We start from the raw sequence: 24984 nt of genomic DNA, 5'->3' as shown, positions 1-24984 counted from the left end.
CCACATGTGGCTAATGGCTCCCATACTGGACAGTAACGTACAGGATATTTCCATCATCACAAAAAGTTGTATCGGCAATGCTGCTCTGTTTAAAACTTAATTGTTTATACAGTGGAAGAAGAACTAAGGGGACAGCCTTTTTTTTTTTTTTCTCTGCATAAATCCATCCCTTCTCTCATTGCATTTTGATGGTTTTTGTTTATATTTGCTCAGAAGTTCAAATCCCTGCTCAGCCACTATATGTCCATTAATAAAATTATTTACCCCCCGCCCCCAGTCTCAGCTTCCTCATCCTAATTGCTTATCAGTTTAGTGCATTAAATTAGATAAGCAAGATAGGATAAATTACAACACTCATCATGTTAAGTCCTCATTTGCAAACTCTTGCCTGTTAGGAGTTTGTTTTTTGAATGTCTCAGTATGGTACTTTGAGGATCCTTACTGAAGGCAAAAGCTTAATACTGTATTTACCTGATGTGGATTTCTGTAACCCAAAAGTAGATTCGCTGCTTTTATATCAGCATGAACATATTCATTTTCATGTATATATTCCAGTACATCCAACTGTGAAAAGAAATATATAAGGTTATACTGATGTCTATTTAGAACTCCTGATCAACCTGAACATTCTGAATAGAGAATATCATGTATTTTTTTTCACATTAACAATGACAAAATGATGTATTTCACAATTATGCATTTATCTATTCTAAAATTATCACATGTGCTGGTCGCTCATCCTGGGAAAAAGGTGAATAAAAGGATCCTCAAATATCAAGTGTTTCAAAGGCACCTCTGATGGGGAGGAAGCCAAGACTCAACGATGCCTATGCTCCTGACAGCACGGTGCCCAAATCACACTGCGCAAAGAGGAAAAACATGATAAAATCAGAGACCTAAAGTGAAATAATCATGACTCCCACTCAACAATCCCTCGCCCAAGCAATAATTATAAATAAGTTTCTGGGGCTCCCAGAACAAAATCCCACGTCCATGATCACAGAGAAAGGCATTCTCCCTCTGTAGAGTAACAGAAAACACCTATGCTTCATCTCTGAAACCCTTGAGACTTGCATGTTACCTATGCCTAGTGCTCAATAAACATTTGTTGGCTGCCTAGAGGATGGATGGGAAAATTAATGAATTCTGTTTGCCACATCCCAACCTGGCATGAGGAGTCGCATTCTATCTAAAGTGGAAAAAATAAAATGGAGCTTTAGGCAAACCAAACACAAACAAGATAAGACGAATACGTGGTATAAACAAAATGTGTGCATGGGTGCTATTAAGATTTCATTGCTTCTTATTTGGCAAAGTATATATTATTCATTGCCACACTAATTACTGCCACCATCCCAAACTCATAATAAAAACTTTATAGCACCCCCTTACCACCACATGTGTAGTATGGAAAATAATATATTTTGCCATACTTTGCATTGTTATAAATATAACTGACAAAAGAGAGGTTATTCTTATAGCAATGCAAGCTTGTTCTGATATGTAAAACAAAGCTGTGAGAAAAAAAAAAAAATCAGACTGTAGAACCAAAGCCTAATTGAGTTTGTAGTGCCAAACACAGCACATTCTGTCACTTACAGAGCCCACTGTTATCAATTTCACCAAAATAGTATCTACGCTCAATAACTGACATTTCTAGGGCAATAATCCTTCATTCTCTGATAATTCCACAAAGGGCAACAATTTGTATGTTTTAACAAGTAAATAATTTGAAAATGGAGCATGGGAAATAAGTCATTCTTTCTTACCATTCGGATACCTAGCTGCAGGACAGTTGACTTTTTAAAAGCACCATTCTGGTCTGAGATCTTCTGCAAATCTATTCCCAGTCTTTCCATTACCATAAATCTGTAACTATAAGAAGGAGAAGTCAAAAGGAGATATTAAAATAGCAAAGCTGAAATTGTCTATTTATGAATTTGAAACAATGGAAAAATACCCCCAACTTAACAATAAAGAATGATGCAATCTGAACCATTAGAGAATGACTGTACGTTAATAATCTTGTCTTTTGAGAAACATACTAAGTATTTACTTTGCAGTTAGTTTTTGAGTAGAAGAGCACGCTGTGCTGAACCACTCACACTGTCTTTGAACATGAAAAGAGAAGTCTTTCTAAATTAGTCTTGAACTTAATTCATTTTGACTCCATCACCTTCTTGCCATATGGCCTTGAGCAATTATTTTTCCATACAGAAGATTTTATTTATGTTTGTTTCTTGACCTTATAAAATCATATTTACTTTATCTATACATTTATAAACATGTGTTTTTCTAAATGTATGTCTTCCTTTTCTTTTCTGTTCGGGACCTCTCCCCCGCCCCTTTCTTCCCTTCACTTACATACCCATATCAGCCCCTATTCTATATCTATCTATGTATACACACACACAAACACATATAGGAATTTTTGTATTTTTTTGACAAAAATGCAATCTAATTATATGAACTTTTCTGCATCATACTTTTTTCAATAATATCTCATTGAAATCCTTCCAAATCAACTGGTAGAGCTCTAATTGATTCCTTTAACGGGCTGCATAGTATTACATGATATAGATGTACCATGGTTTACTCAGCCATTCACCCCCCATAGGTAGCCCTTTACTTTGTTTCAAGATTACTGTTTGTTCATTTTTTTTTAATTTATAGCACTTAAAGACCATTTAGGCAAAGCACTGACCTCTGAGCCTATTTTCTCACCTAGGAAAAGAAATATTATCACCTATCTTAAAAGGCTAATGAAAGAACAAAATGGGTACCTAACAAATGACATTTTTTAAAAAAATCACTACTAATTAATTATTTATATGTGATGACTAGCCATGTTTGGTGAGTTTAAAAATATTTCTACAAATTTTTGGTTGTGCCTCTCCTCAAGAGATGGAGCTTAATTAGATCTCCTCTCTTGAATATGGGGTAGACTTAATGACTTGCTTCTAGCAAAGAGAATACAATAGAAATGATGGGCTATCACGTCTAAAATTAGATTATAAAAGGACTGTGACTTTCTTTTTGGATGCATGCCCTTGTGTGTGCTCTTTCTCCTTCTCTCTCTCTTTCAATTACAGCAAGCCAGCTGCCATGCCTTTATGACACTCGGGCACCCTCTGGAGAGACCTACATGGTGAGGAAGTGAGGCCTGCCAACAATCACGCGAGAGAATTTAAAAGCTGATGCTCTTAGGCCTGCCAATGGCCACATGAGTGATCTTGAAAGCAGATCCTTCCCCAGTCGAGCCTTGAGAAGACTTACAGCCCAAAAGACATCTGACTACATCCTCATGAGAAGTCCTGAGCAAGAACCATCTAGGGAAACCATTTATACATAGATAACTGACCCACAGAAACTAAGATAATATTAGTTTGTCATTATACGCCACCACATTTTAGGTTATTAGTTATATAGCAACGAATAACTAATAGACCACATGAGAAATAGTTACAGGACAATATTTGATTATAATAATTCCATTTTACCTTTTTCCCTTGAATTCAGTAATACCAGATCCATAAAACTGAGGAATTCCTAAATAATCAAGCTGTTTGAGTTCTATCCATTTTTTGACTGCAAAGACAAATTTCACAGGAAAAAAGGCATACTTTTTTAGAAAGGTATTTCTTACTTTTGCGTAGATGCTTAAACTTATTTAGCTAACTTAAATAGAAATTAGACTTTCCTAAAAACATTTTTTAAAAATCAAATATATCTAGCTAATAGTTGCAAATTCTATTTATCACTATAATTAACATAAAAACATACACAGATTTCTAACATTTTAAAATTTTAAATCGGTTATAACCAAAACAAAAATAGTCAGTCACTCTACTCAATACTCTGTAATGACCTATATGGGAAAAGAATCTAAAAAAGAGTGGATATATATATAATATATATATGTATATATGTATAAATGATTCACTTTGCTGTATAGCAGAAACTAACACAACATTGTAAATCCACTATACTCCAAAAAAAATTTTTTTTAAATATAAAAAATAAAATATGCAATAAAAACAAAAATAGCATAGTCATAAAATGCATTGATATCATTTACACAAATGTTTCTATTCATTAAAAAAATTCATTCCCTTATATGTTTGTTACACTTTTAAATATAAAATATGTTAACCACCAAAGGATCAGTAGAAAGACAGCTTTTTCTTCCGTATTACTAAAAGTCTAAAGCCACAGTAGTCAAAATAAATAAATAAATAAATAAAAATTGGGCAGAAAAATCATCTTACTCTGAAACTGTTGTACTGAAACTGTTTTGATTAAATTTTGTTTAAAAAAATCAAATCCACTTAAATAATCAGGCAGCTTATTTAATTTTTCATTTTTCTACCATATATGCTTAATGTTTAAGACAGCTCTACTGATAAACAATGAAGTTTAATGGATTCTGTTTGTCACTCTGACATAGTTTAAGCAGTTAGTAAAGACTACAGTCTTAATGTTCAGAAGGTTTCATTAAAGAAAACAAAGTTAATTATTGAGGTTAGACTCATCATTCTCTTTCCTAAACATGGTGTAAAGGACCTTAATTATACTCATATCAATTTCCTTTAAGCTTTACTAGTCCATCTATATCATATAGTATTTATAACATGCTTTTTTTCTTCTTAGCTCTGCTCATATTTATTTCATATTCCAATCCTCTAACTGGTAGTTCTTACATCTGATATCCAGCTCCAATTAATTACTCAACATACAAATATTTAACATTTTTAACTCATTTTCTAAATCATCTTAATGTTTAATCATTTCCATACACTATGCCCTAATCTATTCTATGGTCATTCCTTTTGTTTATAATCTACTGCCCATTTTATTGTCTTTTCCTTATATCCTTCTTATCCAAATGGTTTTTTGTGAAAGAAACAATTTCATTTTACTATCTTTTATACCTAGAGAACTGTTGGTAGCTTAGATCAACAATCCAACATTTTATGTAAAGTAATAGAAATAACTTTGACTTGAAATATATAACCAATTATGTATATAATATCAAGATTTGTATACCATCTGTCTTGTTTTTATATAACAGTTAACTGTATCATTTTACAATAAAAATTCCTAATTGAAAAGAATTTTCCATAAGGCCAGAAAAAGACAAAAATATTAACACCCACTTTAGCAAACATATATATGGAAGTAGCTTACTTTGCTAATTTTACTTACTACAGTCTTTTTTTGCCACTCTTTGATAAAATTTAAGCTCTGAAAATAATGGGCCATTTTCTTGATATTCCTATAAAAGAAAAGAACAGTTAATTTTATTAGAAAAAAATTTTAAAGATGGAATTGGTATTTCAACTGTGAAAATATGAGTATACATATGTAATATATAATAGTACTTGAATCACAAAAATCTCAGAAAAGCACTAAATAAACAAAGAATCTCATTTTTAACATTTTGTAATGCTATCTCTATACAGTCTTAGACATGAAAGTAGTCTTCTTATGGAAAGAACTTACTAAAAACACTGAGAACTGTACACGTACACAAACACTCAGTGTGTACTAACATGTATAACAGGGTGGATACACTGCAAACTACCCTGATGGTTCATTCATACATGAACCTTTACTGACTGTCTACAATATTTTGTTCATAATAGTAGCCACAGGGGATACAAACAAAAATAAAACCTCATTCCTGCCTTTAAGGACTTTATCATCTCGAGCAGAGAGGAAAAGAAAGGGAGAAGATAGAGAGCTAGATAAGATACAAGGATGATAAATGTCAATGCAGAAGAACAAAATTCTCCAGTCTTTACATTTTAATAATGTGAAAATATAATATTAGATGTATTGTTAATTAAAATTATTAAAACTAAGGTGAGAAACATTTTTACAAAAATGAAATGAATAAAGCAGAAAATAAAAATGTCAAATACATGTAAAACACAAATTTAAGAGCAATACTTACCACTTTTATTACATGTCTTGCATCTTTATCTGGGTTATTTATGGGGAAAGCTGCAGAACAAAAGACAGTGAGGAAAACAACAGTTGTTCCCAATTACTGAATGCCTACTATACCCCAGACACTGGACTAAGAACCTCTTATGGTAGGTATCACCTCCATTTTATACACGATGCTTCTAAGGTTTAACAAGTTGAATAATTTGCTCACTAAGTAGCAGCAGATTGGGGACTGAAACTCAAATCTGACACCACAGCCCACACTCTTCACCATAAACCATACTCAAATATTCAAACATGGAAACCCATAGATTGTATCAATCACATAGATCCAAATGTAGGGGAACCTATTTTCTAGATATATAGCATTAAACCAAATAGATGATATATAGTATAATCCATTGATTGAATTTTGCTAAATTAAAATCTATGATAATTCAGAAGTGAACACTGATTCATTTTAAGTAGAAAGTTCAAAACAACTTCTATTTGGCAAAATTCTAAAATAAATCAAGTTAGAAAGAGAATAAAGTCTTTAAAAAATCATCTCCTGAGCCTAGCAATCAACTACTCCTAAATTAAAGAGTACGTGTCTCATAACATAAGCTCATTTCAATTTCAAGTTATCTTACTTCATTTTATTACTTACCATTTGCATTTTAGATACAGTAATCCAACTTATGAAAATTCCACTGTTCAAATTCTTAAATCAAATCAATCATTTCATCTACATTATCTAAATTATTAAAAGATTACTTTTTACTCAAATCTTGATAAGAGAAGTTGACATGTATATTTATTCATATTGTGAAGGTCTAGAATGTTGTCATTCAACTATTTACTCTTCATTCATTTATTCCTTTATTCATTCAACTAACCAATATTTATTTATCAAGAGGCTAGAATAGGCAAGGCACTGTGTTAAGTGTTTGTCAGGATGATGTTTAAAGGAAAGTGAAAGGATTCCCCCCATCCCCCCAGCAAAGTCGGCCACCACGTCCTGTCCACTGTCCACCACAAACCGTGGGGTGTTGCTCCAGGACCTTGATTCAGACATGTATGCTCCCCCATCCATTAAACACTAATGTCTCTGTCACTAACTCTGAGCTCTATCTTCAGTCTTGAAGCTGGGAAAGTAGAGGCCTTGTAGGCCAGTGCGGTGCAGCTCAACAACCATGAAAGAAATAAAGATCTGTGACAGGCTACTTAATCTTCAGTGGAATATGCAGATAGAATTGCTGAATTTGGCATGCAGATACCTTTGAGAGCAGTTTGTACCAATTAGCATATTGGAAATGAAAGAAAACAGTGTGTTCCTCCCTTTGCTATTGTAGAAGACATATGAAGTCCCTTATAACCATAGAGTCATAACTATGAAAGAGAAAAGCATCCCTTTGTGTTCCCAAAAACACATGCTATTCCTTTTGGGATAGAGTAGCCAAGCTGAACCCAGAGCCTGCACAACCTGTTCCTCCCCCAGCTTTGAAAGAGCTGATGGAAGCTATCTGGCTGGTCTGAGGAGCCGATGTTGCAGAAATGTCCAGGTGCTTACAGGAAGGATAATCAACAATCAGTGGGAGGTGGAAGCGCACCTTGGCTGCCCAAGGTGCCCACTGCCCCACCGCGGGTAAAGCCCGGGTACAGAATGTCGCCATCCTTTACCCGATTTCATCGAACAAGCCTTCTGACAGGTCTCCCATCCTCTAGCTTTCTCCTGGCTTCAATCCATCTTCTCCAGGATGACCCAGGGGGAACGGAGTCAAGATGATGGAGTAGGAGAACGTGGAGTTTGCATCTCCTCACAAGTACACAAGAATGCATCGGAGCAATTCTCACAGAGCAACTACTGGGCGCTAGTGGGGGACCACTAACACCTAAGGGGATGGGAGGTACCCCTGTATGACCAGGCCAGGGGTCGGGCCTAAGCTCCTGTGATGGGAGCGCCAAGTTCAAGCTGCTGGACTAACAGAGCTTCAGGCCCCAGGGAATATTAATCAGTGTGAGTTCTCCCAGAGGTCCTCATCTCAGCACCAAGACCTGGCACCACCCAACTGCCTGCAAACTTCAGTGCTGGACACCTCAGGCCAAACAACCAGCAAGACAGGAACACAGCCATACTCATCAAAAAAAAATGAGATGACAAAAAAATATGTTACAGACGAAGGAGCAAGGTAAAAACCTATAAGACAAAATAAATGAAGAGGAAATAGGCATTCTCCCTAAAAAAGAATTCAGAGTAATGATAGTAAAGATGATCCAAAATCTGGGAAAACGAATGGAGGCATGGATTGAGAAAATACAAGAAATGTTTAACAAGGACCTAGAAGAACTAAAGAACAAACAAACAGTGATGAACAACACAATAACTGAAATGAAAACTACACTAGAAGGAACCAATAGCAGAATAACTGAGGCAGAAGAACAGATAAGTGAGCTGGATGAGTGGATGGTGGAAATATCTGCTAAGGAGCAGAATAAAGATAAACGAATGAAAAGAAATGAGGACTGTCTAAGACACCTTGCTGACTACATTAAACACACCAACATTCAAATTATAGGGGTCCCAGAAGAAGAAGAGAAAGAGAAAGGGTCTGAGAAAATATTTGAAGAGATTATCGTCAAAAACATCCCTAATATGGGAAAGGAAATAGCCATCCAAGTCCAGGAAGCACAGACAGTCCCATACAGGATGAACCCAAGGAGAAACATGCCAAGATACATATTAATCAAACTAACAAAAATTAAATTCAAAGAAAAAATATTAAAAGCAGCAAGGGAAAAGCAACAAAGAACATACAAGGGAATCCCCATAAGGTTATCAGCTGATTTATCAGCAGAAACTCTGCAGGCCAGGAGGGAGGGGCAGGATATATTTAAAGTGCTAAAAGGGAAACACCTACAACCAAGATTACTCTACCCAGCAAGGATCTCATTCAGGTTGATGGAGAAATCAAAAGCTTTACAGTTAAGCAAAAGCTAGGAGAATTCAACACCACCAAACTAGCTTTACAGCAAATGCTAAAGGAACTTTTCTAGGCAGGAAACATGAGAGAAGAAAAAGACCTACAAAAACAAATGCAAAACAATTAAGAAAATGGTAATAGGAACATACAAATCAATAACTACCTTAAATGTAAATGGATTAAATGCTCCAACCAAAACACACAGACTGGCTGAATGGATACAAAAACAAGACCCATATAAATGCTGTCTACAAGAGACCCACTTCAGACCTAGGGACACATACAGACTGAAAATGAGGGGATGGAAAAAGATATTCCATGCAAACAGAAATCAAAAGAAAGCTAGAGTAGCAATACTCATATCAGATAAAGTAGACTTTAAAATAAAGACTGTCACAAGAGACAAGGAAGGACACTACACAATGATCCAGGGATCAATCCAAGAAGAAGCTATAATAATTGTAAATATTTATGCACCCAACATAGGAGCTCCTCAATACATAGGAAAGTGCTAACAGCCATAAAAGGGGAAATCGACAGTAACACAATAATAGTGGGGAACTTTAACACCCCACTTACACCAATGGACAGATCATCCAGACAGAAAACTAATAAGGAAACACAGCTTTAAATGACACAATAGATCAGTTGGACATAATTGACATTTATAGGACATTGCACCCGAAAGCAGCAGAATAGACTTTATTCTCAAGCACACACGGAACACTCTCCAGGACAGATCACTTCTTGGGTCACAAATCAAGCCTCAGTAAATTTAAGAAAATTTAAATCCTATCAAACATCTTTTCAACCACAATGCTACAACGCTATGAGATTAGAAATCAATTACAGGAAAAAAAACCTGTAAAAAACACAACCACATGGAGGCTAGACAATACACGGCTAAATAACCAAAAGATCACTGAAGACATCTAAGAGGAAATCAAAAAATACATAGAAACAAAGGGCAATGAAAACACGACAACCCAAAACCTATGGGATGCAACAAAAGCAGTTCTAAGAGGGAAGTTTATAACAATACATTCCTACCTCAAGAAACAAGAAAAATCTCAAATAAACAACCTAACCTTACACCTAAGCAACTAGAAAAAGAAGAACAAACAAAACCCAAAGTTAGTAGAGGAAAGAAATCATAAAGATCAGAGCAGAAATAAATGAAATAGAAATGAAGAAAACAGTAGCATAAATTAATGAAAATAAAAGCTGGTTCTTTGAGAAGATAAACAAAATTGGTAAACCTTTAGCGAGACTCATCAAGAAAAAAAGGGAGAGGACTCAAATCAATGAAGTTAGAAATGAAAAAGGAGAAATTACAACTGACACCGCAGAAATACAAAGCATCCTAAGAGACTACTACAAGCAACTCTATGCCAATAAAATGGACAACCTGGAAGAAATGGACAAATTCTTAGAAAGGTACAAACTTATAAGACTGAACCAGGAAGAAATAGAAAATATAAACAGACCAATCACAAGTAATGAAATTGAAACTGCAATAAAAAATCTTCCAACAAACAAAAGTCCAGGACCAGATGGCTTCACAGGTGAATTCTATCAAACATTTAGAGAAGAGCTAACAGCCATCCTTCTCAAACTCTTCCAAAAAATTGCAGAGGAAGGAACACTCCCATGCTCATTCTACGAGGCCACCATCACCCTGATACCAAAACCAGACAAAGATACTACAAAAAAAGAAAATTATAGACCAATATCACTGATGATCATGGACGCAAAAATCCTCAACATAATACTAGCAAACAAAATCTAACAACACATTAAAAGGATCATACACCATGATCAACTGGGATTTATCCCAGAGAGGCAAGGATTCTTCAATATACACAAATTAATCAACGTGATACACCATATTAACAAATTAAAGAAAACTATATGATCATCTCAACAGATGCAGAAAAAGCTTTCAACAAAATTCAACACCCATTTATGATAAAAACTCTCCAGAAAGTGGGCATAGAGGGAACCTACCTCAACATAATAAAGGCCATATACGACAAACCCACAGCAAACATCATTCTCAATGGTGAAAAACTGAAAGCATTTCCTCTAAGATCAGGAACAAGACAAGGATGTCTACTCTCGCCACTATTATTCAACATAGTTTTGTAAGTCCTAGCCACGGCAATCAGAGAAGAAAAAGAAATAAAAGGAATACAAATTGGAAAAGAAGAAGTAAAACTGTCACTGTTTGCAGATGACATGATACTATACATAGAAAATCCTAAAGATGCCACCAGAAAACTACTAAAGCTAATCAATTAATTTGATAAAGTTGCAGAATACAAAAATACACAAAAATCTCTTGCATTCCTTCCTGTACACTAACAATGGAAGATCAGAAAGAGAAATTAAGGAAACACTCCCATTTACCACTGCAACAAGAAGAATAAAATACCTAGGAATAAACCTACATAAGGTGGTAAAGGACCTGTACTCAGAAAACTATAAGACACTGATGAAAGAAATCAAAGATGACATAAACAGATGGAGAGATATACCATGTTCTTGGCTTGGAAGAATCAATACTGTGAAAATGACTATACTACCCAAAGCAATTGACAGATTCAATGCAATCCCTATCAAATTACCAATGGCATTTTTCACAGAATTAAAACAAAAAATTTTACAACTTGTATGGAAACACAGGAGACCCCAAATAGCCAAAGCAATCTTGAGAAAGAAAAACGGAGCTGGAGGAATCAGACTCCCTGACTTCAGACTATACTACAAAGCTACAGTAATCAAGACAGTATGGTACTGGCACAAAGACAGAAATACAGATCAGTGGAACAGAATAGAAAGCCTGGAGATAAACCCATGCACCTATGCTCAACTAATCTACGACAAAGGAGACAAGGATATACAATGGAGAAAAGACAGTCTCTTCAATAAGTGATGCTGGGAAAACTGGACAGCTACATGTAAAAGAATGAAATCAACACAATATGCAAAAATAAACTCAAAATGAATTAGAGACCTAAATGAAAGAATGGACACTATAAAACTCTTAGAGGTAAACATAAGAAGAACACTCTATGACAAATCACAGCAAGATCTTTTTTGACCCACCTCCTACAGCAATGAAAATAAAACCAAAAATAAACAAATGGGACCTAATGAAACTTAAAAGCTTTTGCACAGCAAAGGAAACCATAAACAAGACAAAAAGACAACCCCACAATGGGAGAAAATATTTGCAAACGAAGCAACTGAGAAGGGATTAATCTCCAAAATATACAAACAGCTCATGCAGTTCGATATCAAAAAAACAAAAAACCCAATCAAAAAATGGATGGAAAACCTAAATAGACATTTCTCCAAAGAAAACATACAGATGGCCAAAAAACACATGAAAAGATGCTCAACATCACTAATTATTAGAGAAATACAAATCAAAACTACAATGAGGTATCACCTCACACTGGTCAGAATGGCCATCATCAAAAAATCTACAAACGGGGCTTCCCTGGTGGCGCAGTGGTTGAGAATCTGTCTGCTAATGCAGGGGACATGGGTTCGAGCCCTGGTCTGGGAAGATCCCACATGCTGCGGAGCAACTAGGCCCGTCAGCCGCAACTACTGAGCCTGCGTGTCTGGAGCCTGTGCTCCGCAACAAGAGAGGCCACAATAGTGAGAGGCCCGCACACCCCGATGAAGAGTGGCCCCCGCTTGCCGCAACTAGAGAAAGCCCTAGCACAGAAACGAAGACCCAACATAGCAATCAATCAATCAATAAGTCAATAAATCTTTAAAAAAAAATCTACAAACAATAAATGCTGGAGAAAGGGGAACTCTCTTGCACTGTTGGTGGGAATGTAAATTGACACAGCCACTATGGAGAACAAACAGTATGGAGGTTCCTTAAAAAACTAAAGACAGAACTACCAGATGACCCAGCAATCCCACTACTGGGCATATACCCAGAGAAAACCATAATTCAAAAAGACACATGCACTCCTATGTTCACTGCAGCACTATTTACAATAGCCAGGACATGGAAGCATCCTAAATGCCCATCGACAGATGACTGGATAAAGAAAATATATATAGTGGACTATCAGCCATAAAAAGGAACAAAATTGGGTCATTTGTAGAGACGTGGATGGACCTAGAGACTGTCATACAGAGTGAAGTAAGTCAGAAAGAGAAAAGCAAATATATATTAATGCATATGTGTGGAATCTAGAAAAATGGTACAGATGAACCTATCTGCAAAGCAGAAATAGAGATACAGGGCAAGAGAACAAACCTATGGTCACGAAGGGGGAAAGGGGGAGGTGGGATGAACTGGAAGATTTTAATTGACATATATACACTACTGGGTATAAAATAGATAACTAATGAGAACCTGCTATATAGCACAGGGAACTCTACTCAGTGCTCTGTGGTGACCAAAATGGGAAGGAAATCCAAAAAAGAGGGGATATATGTATACATATAGCTGATTCACTTTGCTGTACAGCAGAAACTAACACAACATTGTAAGGCAACTATACTCCAATAAAAAAAATTTTTTTTTTAAAAAGGAAAGTGAAGGGAAAAAAGGTCAAACTAGTATTGAAAACTGTCAGTTAGATTATGATCAAATTCTTCAAGTATATTTTCAGTATATTTACCAAAACGCTATGTCCTCTTCATTACTACTCCTAACATTTTTCCTTCGTTCCTAACTCTATCAACTTGTTTTTTCTCTATTAATTCACTTAATAGATGTAAAATGTATGTTATAAATTTACTAAACTATATAAATTCTACTTCACAGCTAAGCCAACTCATACACAATTTTCTTAAGCAATCTCCAAAAACTTTGATGTTAGCAATGCTATTAGTCAGTTAAAGAAATTACAGATACTTCAATTTTGGTTGATATTAGATATAAACTGTGAACCCAGACCTCTTTACAGTAACAAAGAAAGTAACTTATTTATATTAATTAAAATTTTCTTTTCCTCTTTATTCATATAGTCATTTCATTTTCACCCACGCAGCAGTCCCAAGGGAACCGCAGGGGGAGTGGATTATCCATATCTAGGAAGGAAAAAACTAAAGAAAGTATAAAAAGAAGAAGGGGTCCAGTCCTAGCATAGAAGAAATGATGAGAAAAGCCTGTCCTCCCACCCCATGGCAAACTATTTTTACCACTATGGTACCCAAGGCTAGAGAGAAACAGTCCTGCCCTAACCCTGGTCCACTCAGTATAATATTGACTCTAGGCAATGGTCTTTGCTTCCTGAGGTAGAAGGTGGTAGAAACTCCCTGCTTCTTTTCTCAAAGCAAGTGGCCAAAACAGCAAATACATCTTTAAACCTAACAGAATGTAAGAAACAGAAAAGCACAAAAGGAAAATGAGGGTTTCAATTAGATAAGTAACTTATTATGTTGCAAGTGGGGAAAAAAGATATCCAACCAGTCCAATGTTCTACTCCTTGCTGATTTCAATCAGTGTATCTTTACCGCTTTATAATCTGAATCTTCCTTTCATATGATTTCACATGAACATAATAATGTGCTGACATATACTTGAAACATCCCCACACTTGTCATTTGATAGCTACACAATATTCTCTATAAACTTCCAAGTCAGATTATATTAGAGAGCCTAAATCCAAAATCAATTGACCAGAAAGCTCTTGGAGATGGATGTTGAACAAATAAATTGTCCTAGTGACCATGGAGGTCTCTACAGCAATCGATCAGTTAATTAATTAAATAAATATTTTTTTCCTACTATAAATAAATAGAATCTTTCACATTCTAGGTAGTGAAATTAAATAATGACAGAAAACAGATAAAGACAAGGTATCTGCTTTCATAGTCTAGTGGAGAAATCAGACATTCATCAAATACTCATATGGGGTGTAAAACTGTAATTATCACAAGTGTTAAAAGGAGAGGTGGACAGTATGATGAGAATGTACAATTTAATTATATAAAAAGGAATGCTTGTGCAAAAACAGCTGAAGAGGTGATGAAGGGCCAGATGCAAATCTAGCTAAGAATTTCTCTCCATGGAAGATTTTAAATGTTTGAGGTATAGTTGAGGAACAGGAAACACATAATGAGATTTACATCTTGAACAGATCACTACACTACAAGGTGGAGAAAAGACTGAAAGGGAACCAGAGTAGATATAGATAGATTAGTAAGGATTTAATATTGATAGATTAGAGAAGAGAGGACTATAGACTGGATTAGAGTATCAATGGCAGATTAAAAGGATGAGCAGATTCCAGAAATTTCAGAAAGTGAAACTGATAGGACTTGACCATGGAGGGAAAGGGATCTAGTCTGGTAGGTTACAGCTGACTGATCTACTGGAAGTTGAGAAGAATGATCAATCATAGACTGATAGTGTCGAAAGTATAGCAGTCTCACATCCTCATTTAAATTTCTGATGAGAGGTCTGATGACCTGATAAGGAATGCATTGTACATTTATATGATATTTGCCTTTCTAGCATCTCTTTTCTATTCATTGGTAACCTCATCTGGTTGTTCCTTTGAGGAACCAAACCTCCCACTATCCATGTAGACCTAGTAGGGCTGCCTATCACAGTGTATCCTCCCTTACATTCCAGAGTTGAGCACATGACCAAGCGTGGTGCTTTGGAATGTACAAGCCCACAGGCCACCATAACCAGTTCAGAAAAAGCAAAGTGCCCCAACTAGGTATAAAAGTCTTCCGTAGCATTTGACATTAAAATGCTGCATAACACAAGATAGACCATAAGCTTTAAGGACACCAAAATTCTAGAAATAGCAGTGATCACTTTCCTTCGGTAAATGGAAAATAAAGCCTGAAAATAAAATCCAAAACTGAGGAAAGTAGGGTTAAGGCAGGGAGAGAGAAAGAGCCCTAGTGACATTGCATAAGCCCTAGAGCTACCCATACCTAAAGCCAGAAAAGCCCTGTACTTCTCACTTCCAAGAGTTAATAAATCCCCCTTTTGCTTAAATTCATTTGAATTTCTGACACTGGCAACCAAAGACTTACACAGACTGCAACAACTGTGTTCCATATGTAAGATTATTTTAAAGGTACTGTGTCATAGTTTAACGGGCAGTATTAGGTATTACATATAAAGCAGGTCTTACATAAACACAAAAAGAACAAACAATTCAAGAGGAAGAGAACTATGAATTTTTAAGCATCTAATGGATACTTAACATACATATACAAAATAATGATGTATGCTATGACCAATAACATCTTAGATTTGAAAAAATATGCAAGTAATCATAATAAATTTGAATAGACTAAGCACACCCTCTAAGGACAGAAACTGTAAGGTTGTTAAAAAATAAATAAATAAATGTATACTAAAACCTAGTGGTGTAGAGAAACAAAATAAAAAGATAAAAAATAAACTAATTAGCCAAACTTAGCTGAAAGAAAGCTGGAATATATATTTTCAAAAGTATGTAAGTCTCAGGAAAGAAGAATTATTAGACATAGAGTTAGTCCACCCAAATCATAAAAGGAACGATTCAACAGAAAGACAAAAATTATGAACTTGAAAGCATCTGATAATGTGCCTTCATAATATATGTCCAAAACAAGCAGAATTCCAAGAAAAAAACTGACCGAGTGAAAAAGATCATGGAAGATTTTAATACAATTCCATAATATATAAGCAAAAACAAATTAAAACAATAGAATTAACAGCGTTTATCTAAAGGCCACATAAAAAACAACAGAAGAATATATTTTCGTTTTAACCCAACATAAAACACTTTTTTAACTGCCCATATTTTTACCGAGAAAGCAGGTTTCATCAAATATCAAAGAGCAAGGATTATTAAGGCTACATTCTGTGACCATAATGCCTGGTCCCTAGGCCAAAGAAGAAATCACAATGAAAATTAGAAAATACACAGGACTATATAATATTGAAAAGATTATTATGAATCTAGTTAGGATGTAGTTAAAGTGCAAATTTACTGCTTGTTTTTCTCTGATAGAATGTAAGCCTCACAAAGACAGAATATTTTGTTTTATTTAGATGTATCCCAAGCACCTATTATAAGGCCTAGTGGGCATTCCTTAAAATTTTGATGAATAATTTAATGAATGAAAGTAGCATCTAGAAAGAAATTAATATCATTAAAATTTTCATTTTAAGAAAACTGAGGAGTACCCAAAATGGTGACATAGTAGGCTCCTGCACTTCCCTCCACAGAATATACAGCCACAAACAGAGCAACTCCCTCTTAAAGAGATTCAGAAACTAGCTAAGTGAGGGAGTCCTTAAGCTGAAACAAAAGGATGCCAATTATTAAAATGAAAATATATAAAAGTATAAAACTAGCTGGCAAATACAGTTAAATTCAGAATATGCTAATATTATAGCAGGTAAATCATTTACAACTCTAGTATAAAGGTTAAAAGACAAAAGTATAAGAAAAAACTATAACTATTATAATTTGTTAATGAATATATGAGACAAAAACATGTAAATTTTGACAATAAAAACATAAAATGTGTGGAGGGGGAGCATAAAAATGTAGAGCTTTTTAGGTGCTCAAAGTTATCAGCTTAAAACAGCCTGTTACAAGCATAAGATGCTTCATGTAAGCTTTATGGTTAACTCCAAAAACAAAAACTTTAGATAAACAAGTGATAAAGAAATCAACGCACATCATTATGAAAAAATCATCAAATCACAAAGGAGGAGAGCAAGAGAAAAAGAAAGGAACAAAGGAACTACAAATCAACCAGAAAACAATTACCAAAATGGCAACAGTATGTTCACACCTATCAACAATTACTTTAAATGTAAATAGACTGAATTTGCCAAAAGACAGGGTGGTTAAATGGATAAAAAGAATAAGACCCAACTATATGACGTCTAAAAGAGATTGGTTTCTGCTTCAAAGACACACAAGATTGAAAGTGAAGGGACGGAAAAAGATGTCCTATGCAAATGAAAACCAAAAGAAAGTAAGGGAAGCTACACTTATCTCAGACAAAATATACTTTAAACCAAAAACTGTAACAAGAGACATATGACCCAGCAATCCCACTACTGGGCATATATCCAGTGAAAACCATAATTCAAAAAGACACATGCACCCCAATGTTCACTGCAGCACTATTTACAATAGCCAGGACATGGAAGCAACCTAAGTGTCCATCGACAGATGAATGGATAAAGAAGATGTGGCACATATATACAATGGAATATTACTCAGCCATAAAAAGGAACAAAATTGAGTTATTTGTAATGAGGTGGATGGACCTAGAGATTATCATACAGAATGAAGGAAGTCAGAAAGAGAAAAATATCGTATATTAATGCATATATTTGGAATCTAGAAAAATGGTATAGATGATCTTATTTGCAAAGCAGAAATAGAGACACAGACATATGGAGAACAAATGTATGGATACCAAGGGGGAAAGGGAGGGTGTGGAAGGAATTGGGAGATTGGGATTGACATATATACACTATTGATATTATGTGTAAAATAGATAACTAATGAGAACCTACTGTATAGCCCAGGGAACTCTACTCAATGTTCTGTGGTGACCTAAATGTGAAGGAAATCCAAAAAAGAGGGGATATATGTATATGTATAGCTGATTCATTTTGCTGTTCAGTAGAAACTAATGCAACATTGTAAAGCAACTATACTCCAATAAAAATTAATTTAAAAAGATAAATAAAAGACAATGAGGATCATTATATAATGATAAAGGGATCTGTTCATCAAGAGGATATGACAATTGTAAATATCTATGTACCCAAGATAGGTGCACCTAAATATATAAAGCAAATATTAATAGATCTGAAGGGGGAAATAGTCTGCAATACAATAATAGTACAGGGCTTCAATACACTGCTTTCAACAATGGACAGATTATCCAGATAGAAAATCAGTGAGGAAATAATGGATGTAAACTACACGTTACATAAGAGGGACCTAATAGATATATACAGAACAGTCCATCAAAAGCAGCAGAATACATTCTTCTCAAGCACACATGGAACGTTTTTTAGGATAGATCATGCTAGGTGACAAAGCAAGTCCTAACAAATTTAAGAAACTGAAATCATATCAAGTATCTTTTCTGACCACAATGGTACAAAACTAGATATCGATTACAAGAGAAAACCTGGAAAATGCACAAATATGTGGAGATTGAACAATACACTCCTGAACAACCAATGGCTCAAAGAAGAAATTTTTAAAAATCAAGAAATAACTTGAGACAAATGAAAATGGAAACACAACATATCACTACTTATGGGTTACAGCAAAAACAATTTTAAGAAGGAATTTTATAACAATAAACATCTACACTAAGAAAAAAGAAAAATCCAATATATATTCTAACTTTACATATCAAGGAACTAGAAAAAGAAAAAAGGAAGCTCAAAATTAGTAGAAAAAGGAAATAAAGATCAGAATGGAAATAAATAGAGACTAGAAAGACAATTGAAAAGATCAAGTCAGACAAAGACACTACGAGAAAAGAAAATTACAGACCAATATCCCTGATGAAGATACATGCAAAAACACTCAACAAATAATTAGCAAATTGAATTCAACAGTACATTAAAGGATCATACACCACGATCAAGTGGGATTTATTTTGGGATGCAAAGATGGTTCAACATATGCAAATCAATTAACGTGATAAACTACATTAACAAAATGAAGGATGAAAATCATATGATCATCTCAATAGATGCAGAAAAAGCATTTGACAAAATTCAAAATGCTGTCATGATCAAAAAACTCTCAAAAACTGGGTATAGAAGGAACATATCTCAACATAATAAAAGCTAATTATGAGAAGCCCACATCCAACATCACACCCAAAAGTGAAAAGCGGAAAGCTTTTCCTTTAAGATCAGGAACAAGACAAGGATGCCCACTCTAGCCACTTTTATTCAACATAGTACTGGAAGTCCTAGCCAGAGAAATCAGGCAATAAAAAGAAATAAAAGGCATCTGAATTGGGAAGGAAGAATGTAAAATTATCTCTGTTTGTAGATGACATTCTATAGAGAAAATCCTTAAGACTCCAGGATACAAAATCAATATACAACAATCAACTGTGTTTCCATACACTAACGATGAGGTATCAGAAAGAAAAATTCAGAAAACAATCCCACTTAGAGTACCATCAAAAAGAATCCATTACTTAGGAATAAATTTAACCAAGGATGAGAAAGATCTGTACACCAGGGACCTGAAAACATTGATGAAAGAAATGCAGAGGACACAATAAATGGGAAGATATTATGTGCTCATGGATCAGAAGAATCAACAGTGTTAAAACATTCAGACTACCCAAAGCAATCTACAGATTCAATGTAATCCCTACCAAAATTCCAGTGGCATTTTTCACAGAAATTTCTTAAAAATCCTAAAATTTGTATGGAACCACAAAAGACTCTGAATAGGCAAAGTATACTGAGCAAGAAGAACAAAGCTGGAGGCATCACACTCTCTGATTTCAAACTGTATTACAAAGCTATAATAATCAAAACAGTATGGTGTTGGCATAAAAACAGAGGTGTAAATCAATGGTACAGAATAGAGAGTCCAGAAATAATTCATGGTCAATTAATTTTTGACAAAGGAGTCAAGAATATACAATGTAGAAAGGACAGGCTCTTCAATAAATGGTGCTGGGAACACTAGATAGCACATGCAAAAGAATTAAACTGGACCCTTATGTTATACTGTACACAAAAATCAACTCAGAATGGATTTAAAGACTTGAGTGTAAGACCTAAAACCATAAAAGATCCAGAAGAAAACACAGGGGGTCGGCTCCTTCATATTTGTCTTGGTAATGACTGTTTTGGATTTAAGACCAAAAACAAAGGCAATAAAAGCAAAACTACATAAGTGGGACTAACTAAAAAACTAAAAATTTCGTCACAGCAAAGGAAACCATCAACAAAATGAGAAGACAACCTATGGAATGACAGAAAATATTTGCAAACCACATATCCAATATCAAAATATACTTACTAAGATCATACAACTCAATAGCAAAAAAAATAAATAACCGAATTTTAAAATGGGCAAAGGCTCTTATAGATTTTTTCCAAAGAAGACATTCAAATGGCCAACAGGTGCATGAAACAGTGCTCACCATCACCAATCATCAGGGAAATGCAAATTAAACCACAGTGAATATTACCTCACACCTGTTAGCAGGGCTATTATCAAATAGACAAGAAGTAACAAATGCTGGTGAGGATGTGGAGAAAAGGAAACGCTTTGTACACTACTGGTAGGAATATAAACTGGTATAACCACTATGGAAAACAATATGTAGGTTCTTCAGGAAATTAAAACTAGAACTACCATGTGATCTAGCAATTCCACTTCTGGGTATACCCAAAGGAAGCAAAAGCCTGTTTGAAATGACTCCATAATGTATGATTCCAACCGTATGCCATTCTGAAACAGGGGGCAGAGGGATAAATAGGTGGTACACAGGAGAAACTTAGGGCAGTGAAACTACTCTGTATGATACTATAATGGTGGATATATGACATCATGCATTGGTCAAAACCCATAAAACTGTACTATATAAGTGAACCCTAATGTAAACTATGGACTTTAGTTAATAAATTGTAACAAAATCACCACACTAATTCAAGACATCAATGCCAAAATTATAGATTTTGGAACTATCTGATAAAGACTTCAAAGCAACTATTATAAAAATGTTCCAGCAAATAAAGGCAAACACTTTTGGAACAAATGGAAAGACAGGCCAATGCATCAAAGACATAGAATATACAAAGAAAAAATTAAATGACACTTTTGGAAATGAAAAATACAATGACCAAAAAAAAAATTTTTTAATTCATGATTGGGCTCAATATGATTATGGAGATGACACATGAAAGAGTCACTGAACTTTAGGGTGAATCAATAAAAATGTATCCAACCTGAAAAACAGCAAAACCAGACAAGACGGTAGGGGGAAAAAAAAAGAAAGCAAGAAAAAGAAAACTATAGACCAATATCCTCCCCTCATAATGTTGATGCAAAAGAAAAAAAAAAGAAATCAATGTCATCCACCATATTAAGAAACTAAAAAAGAAAAACCAAATGATCCTATCAATTGATGCAGAAAAAGTATTTGACAAAATTCGATACCCATTCAGGATAAAAACTCTCAGTATAGTAAGGAGAGCTTCCTCAATTTGAAAAAGAATACTACAAACAACCTATAGCTAACATTATACTAAGTGATGAGAGGCTGAATGCTTTCTCCCTTAAACTGGGAACAGTCAAGGACGTCCACTCTCACCATTCCTACTCAATAAAGTGCTGGAAGTCCTAGCCAGTGCAAGGAGTCAGGAAACAAATAAAAAGTACACAGATTCTAAAGGAAGAAATAGAGTGATCCCTACTTGCAGATGACAAGATTATCTATATAGAAAATTCCAAAGAATCTGAAAAAAATAAAATCCTAGGACTAATAAGTAAGTTTACCAAGACGATGGGACGTACAGTCAACAAGCAAAAATCAACTGTATTTTTATATACTAATAATGTACAATTGGAAACCAAAATTACAAAAGCAATACCATTTTTAATAGCATCAAAAATTTAAAAAGAAAAAGAGAAAAACTTACATATATACCTAAAAGTACATGTATAGGACCAATATGACAAAAGCCAAAATGCTGATGAAAGAAATCAAAGACCTAAAGAAATGTAGAGAGATACTCTATTTGCGGATTGAAGACTCAACATTAAAAATGTCAATTCTCCAAAATTTTGTCTCTGACAAAAGAGAGGCAAAAATATTATTGAAAATAAACACACAATATACAACTTTGGCAGAAAATGCAAAAAGAAAAACAGTAGGCTTCAAGGGGGAAGTGAACTTAAATTAAACACTATTTGAATACGTAGAAACTCGAGATAGAATGCAGGTCATAAAAACAAAACAAGCAAGACAATATTGGTATTTATTTCCATCCTTGGGTTCCAAGACTATGACATATAAAAATTCTGATTTTTCTTTGTATTTACTACTAATAAATCACCATGCACAATTTTTAAAATGAGTTCTTGCACAGTTGGGGAAGAAAGATCTTATTCTCTATAATGCTATTAAGTCCCCTCCAAATATAAATCATTTCTTATTATTTGCATATTCAACTTTGGAGCTTATTAATTATTGTAGCATAATCAGTTATCTTCAACTCTTTTAGTAATGGGATGTTTCTTGGCAGCCTGTTACACAGAACAGATCAAAGCAGAAATGCTCAGGTTGAAACATGGGTGGAGTGACCACAGCCCTTACTCCTTTCACCTGTATACCTGGGTGCCATAAACACCAGTGTGAAGACCTACTGGTGACTGATTTGTCATTTCCTGACTGTTTATAATACCTCTAGTTATATTTGTAACATGTTCTTATTGAACACCCGCTAGATTTTCTTTCTTCTCTAAGAAAAACAAACAGTAGCATTCTGGTCATATTAAATTCTATGATTACATTTTCACTTGGCTTTATTAACCTTCTGCCATTACATAATGTCCTTGTTTAGTTCTCTTAATAATTTTTACTACGGAATATAAAACAATTTTAAAAATGCTTATCTTACTCTTTGCTTACATGTGCATGAAAAAACTTGATCTTTTAGTGTCTTTATATTTTATTGTATTAGGTATTTCTCTTTTGGCAAGTGATTAAGGGGTTTTTGCCAATGACATTCTTTAATAGGGGATTTCGGACAGTTTTTATCTAATGTAGTAACTGGCAATTGTATTATAATACAACACTCTGTAAATTTATATTACTGTTATTCTTTTTTGCTCTCCTTCACCAATTACTTACTGGTTGTGGTACATATTACATATGTTATCTTATAATAGACTACCTTTCAATCCATTTATCTAGTTCTTAAAACACTCTTCACGCTGATATACTCTAATTCAGATGTTTTCATTATTATTATTAACTAAACATTTCAAGCTTGCTTGAAGAGTTGATATGTACCAACATTTCTGTTTAACTCTTAACCCTATATTTCCTAACCACAGTTCTTTAATCTACTTTAGAAATGTGAATTGCATTATAAAATTATATTCATAAGTCCAGTTTTTACTAAACTTTTTACTTTGTGTTGTCAAATCTTTTTGTAATTCATTTATTTCTTGGAAGTCTTTTTCACTTATATACTTTCAAGTCTACTTTATCTTTGTGGTAATCTGTTATAAAATGATTTCAGATTTCCTAAGTCCTCAAATGCTTCCTTCTTTCTTAAGAGGCATTCAGTTTGGCCAGATAGTGTACTGGAATGATAGCCATATTTCTCTTAGCTATTATGGAGTTATTCTATTGTTAGTCTATGAATTAAGGGCTGAAGCAGTTCCTGAACTCCCTCCCTGAAATGATATTATACATTCTGCATTTCAAGTTTAAAAAGCCACAGGGCTTCCCTGGTGGCGCAGCGGTTGAGAATCTGCCTGCCAATGCAGGGGACACGGGTTCGAGCCCTGGTCTGGGAAGATCCCACATGCCGCGGGGCAGCTGGGCCCACGAGCCACAATTACTGAGCTTGCACGTCTGGAGCCTGTGCTCCGCAACGAGAGGCCGCGATAGTGAGAGGCCTGCGCACCGCGATGAAGAGTGGCCCCCGCTTGCCACAACTAGAGAAAGCCCTCACCCAGAAATGAAAACCCAACACAGCCATAAATAAATAAATAAATAAATAAAAATAAAATGACTAAAAAAAAAAAAAAAAAAAAGCCACTATGTAAGAACTTTGGCTCCACCCTCACTTTTTGAAACACTTTCTAATATTCATGCTGAAATTAGGTTTCAAATAAGGGAAATCTTTCTTATATCCTTCATTATGGTCTCTGTTTTGAAAGTCTTTACCTTTTCATGTAATGTTATTATCCAAAAATATACTACATAAAAAGATAACAGAACCATTACTTTTTCTTCTTGATGTTCTCTTCACATCATTTTTCTGTGCCTTAGATTTATTTTGCTTGCTCATTAATAGTATAGCTAATTATTTGCTCAGCTG

General features: G+C 34.6%; 1 protein-coding gene across 2 annotated transcripts in view; it reads right to left on the bottom strand.

The window, feature by feature from the left end:
* VRK2 (VRK serine/threonine kinase 2) overlaps positions 1-24984 on the bottom strand; it is an 89988-nt gene that overhangs the window by 50138 nt on the left and 14866 nt on the right. For both annotated transcript variants that reach the window (XM_068564344.1, XM_068564343.1), the window contains exons 3-7: positions 5957-6006; positions 5206-5275; positions 3501-3588; positions 1770-1875; positions 472-564 (exon numbers count right to left, since the gene is read on the bottom strand). In XM_068564344.1, the coding sequence (XP_068420445.1) occupies positions 472-564; positions 1770-1875; positions 3501-3588; positions 5206-5275; positions 5957-6006 (407 nt within the window). The remainder of the gene's footprint in view (positions 1-471; positions 565-1769; positions 1876-3500; positions 3589-5205; positions 5276-5956; positions 6007-24984) is intronic.

This window comes from Eschrichtius robustus, chromosome 15, assembly GCF_028021215.1.
Source record: "Eschrichtius robustus isolate mEscRob2 chromosome 15, mEscRob2.pri, whole genome shotgun sequence".
In the NCBI taxonomy this organism is placed as follows: domain Eukaryota; kingdom Metazoa; phylum Chordata; class Mammalia; order Artiodactyla; family Eschrichtiidae; genus Eschrichtius; species Eschrichtius robustus.
The sequence above is the reverse complement of the archived record's forward strand: the minus strand, read 5'-3'. Positions and strand labels throughout refer to the sequence as shown.